This window comes from Pelmatolapia mariae, linkage group LG14, assembly GCF_036321145.2.
Source record: "Pelmatolapia mariae isolate MD_Pm_ZW linkage group LG14, Pm_UMD_F_2, whole genome shotgun sequence".
Taxonomy (NCBI): domain Eukaryota; kingdom Metazoa; phylum Chordata; class Actinopteri; order Cichliformes; family Cichlidae; genus Pelmatolapia; species Pelmatolapia mariae.
In genome coordinates, this window is record NC_086239.1 from 2,541,073 (window position 1) to 2,554,680 (window position 13,608).

General features: G+C 41.9%; 1 protein-coding gene across 3 annotated transcripts in view; it reads left to right on the plus strand.

Annotated features, from left to right (window-relative positions):
• The window catches only part of brip1 (BRCA1 interacting helicase 1), a 150,074-nt gene that overhangs the window by 16,618 nt on the left and 119,848 nt on the right, over positions 1 to 13,608 (plus strand). For all 3 annotated transcript variants that reach the window (XR_010095492.1, XM_063492924.1, XM_063492925.1), the window contains exons 15-16: positions 8,864 to 9,026; positions 10,138 to 10,259. Coding sequence is in view for 2 of the 3 variants with exons in the window: in XM_063492924.1 (XP_063348994.1) it covers positions 8,864 to 9,026; positions 10,138 to 10,259 (285 nt within the window). In the remaining variant the exon portion in view is untranslated. The remainder of the gene's footprint in view (positions 1 to 8,863; positions 9,027 to 10,137; positions 10,260 to 13,608) is intronic.

Genomic DNA, 13,608 nt, shown 5'->3' on the forward strand with positions numbered 1-13,608 from the left:
TGTTAAATTTACACTGAAAATGAATCATAGTGCTATAGCTTAACACTGGGAGGCGCTAGAGACCACAGATTTAGGTAACATGTAATGCTTTGGCATGTATAAGAACATGTGACACACAAAGGTTGCCTCTTTAAGGGACGGCATTCCTTCCACTCCCACTGTGAAGATGCTGCCGTATCGCATGTTACAACAGATCTCCACTGATCAATGGAGGAGCTTGTAAGGATCTTGTTAAATGGCTTCATCCTCACAGAAGTGTATTCTCTTTCAGTTAATGATGCTGCTTGTGAGAGCGCACTCATAGACGCTTTGTCCCCCCTACGTTTGTCATTCATTTTTGGCTGTGAATCATTCATGTCCACCGTAGCTCAGTTGTCACATTAGCTTACAGAGAGCCGAGTGGATTTCGTACGACATCGTGTGTGTTTGTCCACTGCCAAAGTGTTACATGTAACTGTAGGAAACCCTATAAAAGTCACTCTAAATGTTTTTAAGTCACTTGAAATATTTATTTTTGAATAAAGTCCAACCATCCAACAATTTGATCTTTTGGCACTCTGAACCACTCAAGGTGGAGCTTTTTTCTTATTTTCAGTCATATGTAGTGTTCCAGTGGTACATGTTCATATTAAATATGGCTAAAAGTTCAGAAGTGAATATACAGCACAACATGTGCACAATCCCTGTGTGTTAAAGGTTAAAACCAAAGAGATATTTTCTGTTCTTGGTGCTGTATATTGTATGTCACTGAGACCGGATATCCTTGTGTGGTTGTCTCTGTGTGAGCACAGAATCAGCATCCAGGCTCATCCACACAGCAGTAAAATGTTTACATACTTGACTTTTACTAGAATGACCAAAGCTGTCAATCACGTCAGACGCATTTGGAGTAATGATACGATGCATATTGTGCTTTTTAGCGTGCAACCTGCAAAGAGAAAAAGAAACCGCGTTATGTTAACTTTTTGCTGGCCTCAAATCGTACGCAATCATTTTGATGAATACATCATCAACTTTATCTTTTAAAACCTAAATCTTACTTATTCAGCCAGTGTCCCACTCATTTGTGGGCCACCACTCGTGCTGTTATGTTCTCCACTCACATCCTGTTTGAAATGGAAAGGCATACTGTCGTGAAAGCCAGCCGTCGCTGATGTCTTGTTTTGCTGGGATGAGTCAAACAGAGGACTTTCACAGCTGTGCTTTGCCTTTGGGATTTTTGTCTTTTGCCTTTGGCACGTGTGCGCGGTCCATGTTGGACTTAAATTTCAGCATGTCCCACGCAGTGATCGCTGATTTGATTTCTCTGCAGTCCTTGTTGGCTCGCTATCCAGTTGCACTCTTAAAGAGCCGATGACACCAGCTTGCAAACTGTGAGGGAAAGCTAAGACTCTGAGCCTTGTTGTTTTCTCATTTTACCTTCCTTTTTGTCAGCCTCTGATGCCAACCGAGGAGCGACTATGAGCTGTGGGATGTTTTTTTATTATTGATAGCCGTGTAGGAGTCTTCTATCTCTCTCTCTGTGCTGATGCATAAATATTTAATCTGCAGTCAGCTCTTAAAGATGAGGAGATGAGGGGATATGAAGGGCTGGGGTATTAATTGGAGTCCGCGGAGGCCTCGTTGGTGCCGCTGAGTCCCGTCTGGCCTGCGATGTGCACGTTTTATGTGCGCATAGTCAACAGAAAGGTCATCTTCAGACATCCCTGTTCAGTGTGTCTAGGTGATGCCTATCAACCCCTCCTGCAAAGCTGCTTCTGCGATAGACGGAGAGAGCAGTGAGGCGAGTGTGCCTGCAGTGTCAAAGAAGTGTCCCTCGAGACTCTGCTGCCCTCACATTCACGCACATAAACACATACAAGTCAACAGTACACAGGTTGCATTGGTGCAGTTTTAAGTGTTTTACTAGGAAAAAAATGACTTGGAATTATAGTGGACATTAGCAATATGTGTTTTATAAAGAAACATATAGACACAACATAAGCCCATAATCAGAGTTTCCCTTAGAGGCTGTGGGTTTTTTAACTCTTAGGCTTCAACTGTCCCCCAGTTAATGCCCATTAAAACCACATCAGGCTTTGCCGTCTGGTCTCAGCCGCCAGAGGAAGAGACCGATGCTCCGTGGGAGAGGGGGACTGATGGTTTATTAAAAGAAAAAAGCAGAGCTTTGCTGAGGTGAAAAGATGGTGGGGAATAAAAGATGCTTTTAAAGGAGATTGAGATAAGGGCCATTAGGCGATGTCGCCTCACTGTCTGCGCGAAGACGCACCCAGCGCCGGCGCCTTGGCTCTGCCGAGTTTGTGTCAAATCAAAGTCAAAGCGGACTACAGAGCAAACACCCAGCAACACCACTGTCCTCAGCAGCACCAATCACAGCTCCACATGTGAGGCTGCTGCTGTCTGTTTTAGGGAGCGTGGGTCAGTGTAGCATATCCCTCCTGGCTGTTTTAGAGCCGAGATGATGTTTTATTTGAGTTTTTACAGTGGAAACTTCAGCGTTACGGCTGTCTGACTAAGCTGGGGCTTCTTTTTGGGAAGGCTCATATTTTCAGAGTTAAAAAGCACATATTAAATGGTGCTCGAGTCATCTCTTTGTTGCCTAATCTACCGTAGCAAAGATTTGTTCGTGTCACCATGACTGAAATAAATTAAATGAAACAAAGTATACATATGCAGATCATATAAAAACAAATATAGGGCAGTGCTGCTTTGCATTTTGGATAATGAGCACGATCGTCACAGTTTTCCGAGTCTCAAGATGGAATTTTCCAAATGCTTGTTTTGTCAAACCAACAGTTTAACTCCAAAACCAAAAGATGGGAGTCTCTAATATATCTAATATGTATATGCACACAGCGTTATGTCATTTTACTTTGACTTCCACACTGTCACGGTTTTTCCTACATATAAAATAAACTGATAATTTTGGTGCCCCCGAAATTCCCTCCCTGACCTTCCTTCATATAAGATCTTTGGTTTTGCTTGGTTTGGTTAAGACGTTTAATTTACTCAAGCATGAAGTACATTTTTGCTTACCAGATGGCAAAAATATTGCACAGACTCGTCTTTCTTTATGCACTGTGAGTATGTGTGTGTAAAACCCCCAACAGATTTTTATGATTAGGAAAAACTCTAAAACCGTCTCTTATATTGTGATTCCAGTAGTCCAGTAAAAATGTAGCTATTCGTTTCTGTCTTAATACATCTGGTTAAGTGCGATCTGTTTTGTGATGCCTTTTAAAAAGAAAGCAACATTTTGAAATTAAAATATGTTTTTAAACATTTATGTCTTTGTTCATATTTAAAGATGCGTTTAAATATGAACAAAGTAGAAAAGATGGGCTCAGAGACACAAACATTGTAACAATGTTTCACAGAACTCTTGTTCACTTTGGTTTTCGAGAGTTTGGAACAAATTTAAAGCTGTTGGATGGAGAAAATGTTTTTTGTATATTTTTGTAGTCCAATGACACAACCTGAAGATGCTGTTTGATTGGAACTTTAAGATGAATCAGTCACATGATAATCTGCCAATGCATTCATTGGATTTTAATCCTATAGAGTTCTTATGGGTCTATGAAACTAGGCCAAACTGTGGTAGACACCTCAGGAGTTGTGAGGAGAAAAATCTTCAGATTTATTCAATAAAGAGAATGAGATGATAGTAACGGCCTGGCAGGCTGTGATTGGTGCAGGTGGATACTTCTTATTATCTGGACTATATTTTATAATCACCTTGCAAGGCATTTGATGAAGTAAAGGTTTGAGTTTTGAGCAGATCCACCGTATCGAAGTGGAGATTACGACCATAACTCATTTTTATAATGAAATGAAAATGAATGATAACTGAATAATGCTTCAAAACACTTAAGTTGACATTTATTCTTATGAAAATTAGATGATGTCATAGCAGACGACGTGCTCTTCTTTGGGCAGCATGCAGCGTTTTTGCAGCGTTCTGTTGTCACCGCCGATGTGGCCGGGCAGACGACGAGGGAAGAGCGGCATCTCAGAGGTGGCAGGTGGCTTCTCGCCACCAGTCTTGGCGTGATGGTTGCTGTGATATTTTGAGGGTGAATAATTTAAGCCGCAACAACACGTCTCCCCTCACCACTGCGAAATGTGGCTCCTAGCAGCATGTTTCATTAATGCCGTTGCCTCCTATCCCTTTCCATAATTCAGCAGGCACTAGAGGAGCTCTGATGTGTCGCCACGTAGCTCACTGACACAGGGGATCTGGGAAAGGAGATAGAGTGAGGCTAGATGCAGAGGAGGTGAAAGATGGAGAGATAGTAAGGGGAGAAAGAGAGGGGAAGTGTAAAAGTGCGAGAAAGACTACAGTTCACTGCTTCTGCCGAGTTGTTTCACCACCCCGTCCCAGTTGGCAGAAGGATCTGGCCCATTTTACTGCGTCAACGGCAGAGGCTGAGCGTTGCACCTACCATGCCTAGAAAGGGCAATGCATTATTAACACTGTTGTGCTCTCCTATGTGCTAAATACTGCTCATTCCCATTCATGTTGTATGGGCATCATAACGTTGCTGCTGTAAGATCCCTGCTGAAGTCTAAACATGGTGGTTCACAGATAAATTCACTTTTAAATGACAGCTTTGCTGCTTTTTAGAAACAAGTTAAAGTAAATGCTTTTCTCCTGGATGTGCAGTGAAACATAATTATAATTAGAGGTTTTTTTAACCTATATATACCTATACAAATATAAAAATGAGCAATTTTACCGAGTATAGTTTCCATGGTGTTGAATTGGTAAGCCTCACTTGTTTTATTTTTCTTAAATTAAGTTGATGATAAAATTCTGAATGGGAGAATTTTCTGTTTTATTCGTTAGATTAACATTTTATAACCAAGGTCTGACATCTAAACAGCAGGTCTTCAGATGATGTCCCTGAATTATTCATGATGGTGCTCATGTCTGTCATTTTGGTGGCTGCAGTTTCTGTGTTGAGTGTCTCACACTCTTGGTTGAAATTGTTTGCTGAAGGTGTTGAAGATTTGTTTGACTGTACAATGGTCACTTTCACACATGCAGCCATGCATCTTGATTAGCATCACACATTTTATTCCATACTAACCCATTTACAGATATGTTAAAGAAATGCAGACAAGTATTCCTATGGTACTTCACCCACTGGGTGGTTTAAATTCCAAATTATTCCTCAATTCTAAAGAATTTGGGAAATGTAAATGTAAAAAAATGAAGAGAATGAAACAGTACAAAGACAGCATGTATAAGGATATAAGCTGACAAAATGTGATTGTGTTTAAAAAATAAGAAAAATCCACAGTCCTTGTGTGAATGTCACGGTAATTTGGCGATTCCAACTTTGGTAAATCTGATTGTTTGTACAGGAGAGACGTTTGATGACTTCAGAAAACAAGAATTGGGTGCAGAAGTTTGAATTGATTTTAGATTTCGTTTAATCCACACAGAGTCAAAAATACATAAAATCACTTAAATCTTTTAAAAAATAATGCTGAAGGTTCTACAGTAACTTGCCGAAGCCATTTTAACTTCTTCCCAGTGAACATAATTAACTGCAACCGGTATTTTTTGTTTGCTAGTATAAAAAGGATTTGTTTGAAAGCAGTCATAGACTGACTAACACATTTCATAAAGGAGAACAATGAAGGAGGACTAGCTCCAAATTCTTTAACTTTACCTCAGATCAACCACTAGATGGTTGAAACTTGGACACAATTTTGTGTTCCAACAGGAAAATTATCCCATATGTTACGCCCCAGTCTAGGGGTACAGGAACATAACATAAGGGTTAGAAAGGAAGTGACCCCGGCCTGGTCCCCAAAACCAATAAACGGTGGTTTATTTGTGTCTACACTGAAAACTTAACCCTGGGGTGAACAAAGGCCAGAATAACAAATAAAACAAGCTAAGTCAGGAAAGGAGGTGCTATCTAAAACCCTGTGTGAAACAAAAACCAAACAAAAGACACGTGCTGCACCTAACTCCCTAAACAGGAGAAAACAGTACAAGAAAATAATAAATCAGCTCACCCCTTCTGTTTCAGTGTCTATTTACAAGTCAACTAATTTACACACTATATACAAAAAAACTCTGTAAATCTGAGGAACCGCACACGAGTAACACAAGGTTTGGAAGCCAGGGTCAGGTCTGCTGCTGCTGTCCGACGCTATGGACTATGCTGCGTCTGTGCCGGGAAAACAACCAGTTTATATGAACTGTATTAATTCTGCCAAGAAGAGTGGTGAAGTATTCAGGCAGAATTATATTAAATATCAAGCACCCAATTCTTGTTTCGTTTTATCATTTTTAACACATTAATGATGTATGCTGTACAATCTTTACCAAAATTTAAAAAAAAAAATTGCAAAAATGACATGACATGCATGCCCAAGCTACGACCACAACTGTAGGACGCAAATCCTTTTGGGGCTGCAGTCGACATGTTTAAAAATGCCACCGCAGTCCTCTATTGGACCAATGTTGTACTTCCATGTCTCGGCCAATCAGGTGGGAAAAGGGCTTATCTAACTGCCAGATGGTGATTCTAGTGCTGTTACAAAGGCCTCTGTGTTTAATTTCTCTGCAGGACTTTTGCCTTTTTGCCCAGGCGATCAGTTTGTAGTCGAGACTGGCCTCCTGTCTGTGCATTAGGAGACTATTATCCCTTTCAAAATCCCATGATCTTCTGATGAACTATGACGAATGTCATCATGTTTTAGTGATCAATACAGAGACCAATCAGATTACAGACGTTAGATTGCCCAAACTGATCCACGACTAAAGTATTCACCACAAACCTTTATTTTGAAAGGCCCTTTGTGTTATTCACTGCTAAAAATACAAACCCCAACCTTTTGTGTAGTGAGTATAAAACACTGTCAGACTCCGTCACATCAGTTTTATCAGTAAGAACATTTAGTCTCCATACTCATCTCCATGTGGAATCACCTCCTTTCCAAGTGCAGCCTGGCAGATAATGGCTGTTTTGTTTAGTGGTAGATCAGCCTAAAGTACATAACCTGAATTATTCATCTCTCGCTTAAGACTGCACTGCAAAGCAATCGCAGGGCAAACAGTTTGCTGAGTTGAAGATGCACGTAAAGGGGGGTCCTTGTTGATGTAACGCTGCATATTTAGTGAGTGAGACATGTTTTATTGATGCAAACATTCCGACCTCGCTTGCTTTAGTAGGCACCAACCTGATGAAATCTTTCCCATGCTTCGTTTGATCGGTGTGGGGCCGTCACACTGGATTGCAAAAATATATCAGCGCTCCCCTGCTGTCCCATTTGCTTCTGTTGTTTTCCTCAGTACTGCACAAAACCCAAAAAGTAAACTTCTGTGCTGTTTGAGGTCTGCTGGTTTGTGGTGTTTTGGCTGCTTGCTCAGGTGAACACAATAGGCTTACAAGTGTGCAAATATCCTCTGCATTCCTCCCATTTGAAGGTCTCACCTGCAGCTAGCTCAGGATCGACAGTTTGACACTATTAACCCGTTAAGAAGTTTTCTGCTGACTATGAGGAGAACTTTTATTTGACCCTTCTAACACATTTCCACGCCAATGAAGCCTCTTTCTGGTTGTGAAGCCATGCTTATTCAAGGATGTAATCTGCACAGGACCAACACGAGTGGGGCTAGGATGAGGGCTTTTAGATCAATGTGCCTCCCCGGAGAGCTGCTGACTTTTTGCACTAACAATAGTACAGCAACCGTGATTTTTATTGCAGAGGAGGTTTAAATACATCAGCTCTCTGCCAAGTTAAAGTCGAGAGAAGAAATCCAAGCAGTGTGAGGACACAGGAGCAAACATGGGCAGCTAATTGCTTTTCTTGTTGCAAGGTTGTTTTAGACTTCAAAAGTGTTTTAATATTTTACAGTGTGGTACCTTACACAGGGTACAGATTGACACAGTTTGAAGATGGTGGGTTACTTATTTGCAGATATACAGTTAGGTCCATAAATATTTGGACTAATTTTGGTTCTGTGCATCACACAATGAAATTTAAATGAAACAACTCAGATGCCGTTGAAGTGCAGACCTTTAGCTTTAATTCAGTGGGTTGAACAAAAAGAGGAACTAAAGCAGTTGACCGAAAGAACGAGATTGCGAATACAAGCGGCGGAAATGGGTTTCCTCCGAAGGGTGGCTGGCCTCTCCCTTAGAGATGGGTGAGAGGTTCAGCCATTCGGGCGGGGCTCAGAGTAGAGCTGCTGCTCCTCCACATCGAAAGGAGTCAGTGAGGTGGTTCGGAAGAAAATGGATGGATGGATGGATGCCTGTGAAATAGGCTTTGAGTCAATTGAGTCACTTTAAAAAGAGGCTGGCACATATTAAGGAGCTGAAACTGCTAAACCCGTTTCTCCCACAAAACGCTACGTCCAGATGAACAGAATCAACTTTTGGAGATTTACTTTCCTGGATGATTGAGAATGCATCAAGACATCCAGTTTGAATGTGTATGCCCTCAAATGAAAGCTGAGCGTCTACACATTATGTCCATGTCCATTATATAACTATCATTGGCACGTTTCAGTAAACAGGTAAAACAAACAAAACTTGTGTCACTGTCCAAATATATATGGACCTAACTGTACATTCTGTTAGTGGGGATAGGTTGATTGATCAATCTAAATTGCCCATAGGTGTGAATGTGAGTGCGAATGGTTGTCTGTCTCTGTGTGTTAGCCCTGCGACAGACTGGCGACCTGTCCAGGGTGTACCCCGCCTCTCGCCCCATGACAGCTGGGATAGGCTTCAGTGCCCCCTGCGACCCTGAAAAGGATAAGTGGAAGCAAATGGATGGATGGACATTCTGTTTGCTAAAATCCTCCGTGGTGATGTGTTTCCTGTTTTCTAATCAGATGCTGGATAAACTGAGAGACCGATGGACCAAAACTGGTCTCTGGGACAAGCTAGAGCAACAGAAAACGGTGATCACAGAGCCCCGTGGTGGTGGAGGCAAGGGAGATTTTGATGAGCTGCTTCACACGTACTACAGTGCCATCAAATACTGTGAAGAAAAAGGTGAGACTGATACACATTGTTATGCTGACTCTGGAACAGCTGCTGTTTACTAGTGATTCAATGTGCATAATTTACAGTTGAATAATCCAGAATTTAGCAGGTTATTGTTATTGTCACAAAGTTTGTGTACCTCTGTTAGAAGCAATCTTAATAAGAAACTGGTCAATGACCAATGACAGGTGAAGTGAATAACACTGATTGTTTCTTTAGAAAGGGGCTTGTCAATGGCTGTGATTTAATATTATTCTTATACAAGGATCTATAAGCTCATTAAGGTTATCTTAATGACCTTGTAGTACCATATCACCCTATTAGAGCACTTCGCTCTCACACTGCAGGCTTACTTGTTGTTCCTAGAGTATTTAAAAGTAGAATGGGAGGCAGAGCCTTCAGTTTTCAGGCCCCTCTTCTGTGGAACCAGCTTCCAGTTTGGATTCGGGAGACAGACACTATCTCTACTTTCAAGATTAGGCTTCAAACTTTCCTTTTTGGTAAAGCATATAGTTAGGGCTGGACCAGGTGACCCTGAATCCTCCCTTAGTTATGCTGCAATAGGTGTAGGCTGCCGGGGATTCCCATGATGCACTGGGTGTTTCTTCTTCACTCACTATGTGTTTATACACATCTCTGCATTTAATTATTTAGTTATTATTAATCTCTGGCTCTCTTCTACAGCATGTCTTTATCCTGTTTTCCTTCTCTCACCCGAACTGGTCGCAGCAGATGGCCCCGCCCCTCCCTGAGCCTGGTTCTGCTGGAGGTTTCTTCCTGTTAAAAGGGAGTTTTTCCTTCCCACTGTCGCCAAAGTGCTTGCTCACAGGGGGTCATATGATTGTTGGGGATTTCTCTGCTTTCTTTGTTACATCTGTGTTTAAAATTACAGCCATTTTTATTCACAGACCCTGACTTTTAGAGGCTAAAAAAGTACATGACAAATTGTTTCACTATCCAAAAACTTGGATAATGAATCCTTCAAATGGATGCTAGATCTGCCCAGCATCCGTTTGAATGAGTCGTATCACTTGAACATAGTTGCATACCACATACACGCCTTCTCCCACTTCATGTTCACGGCTCATGGCGTGTGCTGTATGTCGTTCGTTTGATATAGATGGTGCACTGCTGATTGCTGTGTGTAGGGGTAAAGTGAGTGAAGGGCTTGATTTTACGGACGACAACGCCAGGGCAGTAGTCGCCGTTGGAATTCCCTTCCCCAACATTAAAGACCTCCAGGCAAGTAGAATCCCAACAGTCCACACAAGCTGTGGGGCGTGTGCTTCAGGGCTGCAGGAACTCAGGCTATAAAAATGTTGTAAGATTTTAATGTTATAAAATCCAAAATGTGAATCATTTTTACATAATTAGGCAAAACATAAAGTGTGATGTGATAGAATATCGATTTTTTTAAAAAGTGCTAGACAGTATATGTAACATCTGCAGCTCTCCACCTCTGTTTATCACTGATACAGCGTCATCCACCTTTAACAGTGCCTGTGCAAAATTTGTAAAGCAGTTGTTTGTAAAGAAACCGTGGCTTTGGCAGCACAGTGTAGGTTGGAACCTGTTTAGTTTGTAAGCATCTCCTTCTTCGCTTTTCAGTTTTTTCTCTTTGCCTCTGGTATTGAACACTTTGAACACGATAACTCACAGACAAGAATGTGCACGCTCACACAAACACACACCAAATAAGAGCATCCCTTTTAGGTGATCCATGAAAAAAAATCCCAAAGCGATGTTGCCGTGTCTGGCCTGTCCTTAGCAGATAAAGTTGACCTTTAAGTTTGAGTCCCTTCCTCCCCTCCTGCCTCCCACTTCTCCTCCCCTTGACTCCTTCTGATCCTGCTGTCAGAGCACAATGAAGCTTTCACTAACCTTTTCTGTCAGGGTAGAAAGATGTGTGGCTGATTGAGGCTTCCTCGATCCTTTCACCTTTGCCTTTCACCTCAGCTGTCAGTTTCACCTCTGTCAGCTCTCGGGGCATGCCTTCAATTTTGCTGATTTTTCTTTATTTGTTTGATTTTTGGGGGGTGTTCTTGGTTTTAGCGTTGAAGAAGTGGGTCCAAGAGTTGTCCAAGCTCCCAGTTCAGTTTTGTGCCAGTGTTAGTGTGAGAGGAGGTTTGGACCCCTGCAGTTATTGTCTCAGCAAAGCACTGCCAACTTTTACGAACTGTGCGCCCCAGCACTTTGTGATCCTGCTCTGATTTGCTCTGTGTGGCTGAGTCGTTCTGGTTATACTTTGTACAGTTTTGCTGTGGTTTGGTTTTTGGTTGTACTGAATTATATGGTGTTATTTATTCATTAGGCTGACAAATTTATGGAATAAATACAATAAAAGCCGACTCACAGTATGTTGAAAGCGATGTTTCTGTGTAACAGACGGGAAGAAACAGGAACATAACACTGGGGGGAGGATTGAGGAAGCTAAAGCTAGTTAAGGGGGATGTGGAGCTGACCAAGCATGAAGACGCTGCATTTCTAATGACACACTGTGCATCAACAACCTTTGTTTATTTGCAACATGCCCAGAGCTCCACAGAGAGATCGCTGCCACCGCTGCGTGATCAGGTGGCCTGCTGACACTTCTGCTTCTGACCCTGACTGTCCTTCATTTTTGCCTCCTTAGTTACACAACAAGAACACAGTTGTTAGTGTAGTTTTCCCCAGTGTCAGAACTGTAGTCACGTTAGACCCATCTATATCACTTATGTTTATACCAGCATTGCTAGCTTCCATTGTTCTTCCTTCCTCTTCTTATCTTCTCTTTCAGCCACAGAGGCAGCCCCCAGAGAAGCCCTGGGAGCTCTAAAGGTCTCTGAGCTAACCCCATTACACTGTTGAGAGGAAGAGGACATTGACACTAATGACTCTGAGCCTATGTAGCTAGCTCCCATAACATGCTAAACTAGCACACAGACCTCTGCAGCCCTATGTCAGACACATAACAGCTGCTTTAAGGGACAGAAAAGTTCAAACAAACAAAAGTTATAATAATGTAGCCATTAACAGATCAGTCAATATTTGTAGATATGACAAAATAAAGTTTTCATGGGGTTCTGTGCAGAATACCTCATGCTTCAATAACAGAATCAATCAACAATAACTTGAAGTAATTGTTGTCTGTATGGAGCACCTTGATTCTTTTCTTTTTCAGCCATTCTGTTGTAGATTTGCTGATGTTCTTGATATAATTGTCCAGTTTGTATGACCCTATTTTGCCCAAGCTTTCTCTATTAGGTCCAGTGGCTGCTAAACGAGCCCAAATCATTATCCCATTGCCACCGTGCTGACAGTTGGTATGAGACGTTTGGTTTTTGTCAAATGTGGTGCTTTGCATTACGGCAAAACGTCTGTGAAAAGGCCATTGTTCCAGAAGTCATGAGGTTTGCAAACCTAAGCTGAGTTGCTACGTGCTGTCTCCTGACAGTTCTTAGTGTACTCTGGTAAACGTTTAAATTTTACATGCTAATTGAGGCCCGTAGAGTCTGAGATGTTGCTCTAAACATCAGGTGGTCTGACCTTATGATGAATTTGCTGGTACATCCACTCCTGGGAAGATTGTAGCATTGTGAGAACACACAGCTCAGTACTCCAGACCAGCACACAGCCGAAGCTATTACAGAACTTTCCTGTAGTTGTACTAATGTTGTTTCTGAAACAGCTACAAAGAAATGTTATCTTCTTCATGGTGCAGTTCTGCTCATTACACGGTACACAGAGTGTGTCCTGAAGCCAGCCTCTTCTGTCCCCTGTCATAGCGACCCAATAGACACATGCACTGATAATTTTGACGTGTAGATGATGATCGAATAAGTGCCTCACGAGCTGATCATGTGACCTCTTCTTTCTCATATTAAAAGATTTTCTTTACTCACTGATTTTTCCCTGCCTTTAATTCCCAGGAGTAATGCTGCTTTTTTCCAACAGTCTTAGTGTGTCTGGGTTTGTATACACCTTTCATGTATTAGCACGCTATCACGTTTACTCCGCATGTCTCACAGTGACATTCCTTTAATGCATTCAGGCTCACACACACATATGTGACATATCCTTACATAGTCACTTCCATGCACTAGTGCTAACGTGTGCATTCTCCTAAGAGCACACATGGACCCAGACACATTAACTCATTCATTCTGCTGTTATACGACAGCACCCCATTGCTAGGATAAGAGGTGTAAGCCCTGTTCTCTCCATTTAAACTACTCCAGCGCTCTCGATGCCTGCGCGGCCTGCATTCCCAGACAGGCATAACCTGTAGACGCTAGAGCACGTAGCATTGCATTTTACTGGCCTGTTGTGTTATTGTGACAAAGATCAAAGGTTGAACTTGAAAAGTCCTCTGCAGAGAAAGCCTTGCCAAAGGTGGTATTACATTTATGTTGAGTTTTTCCAATGGCATGTTTTTACAGTGAACAGTCACGTCCTGCGTGAGTAAGTCAAACAGTAAGTAGGTTTAACAAGCAATAAAAAGACACTTACAACTGATAAGGCATCTCTCTCACTTTAATGAAGAACACAGCCAACCTTTGTGGTTGCCCTTTATTAGAGACACGAGAGCATTTGCCTGTAAGCTTTTAAAACG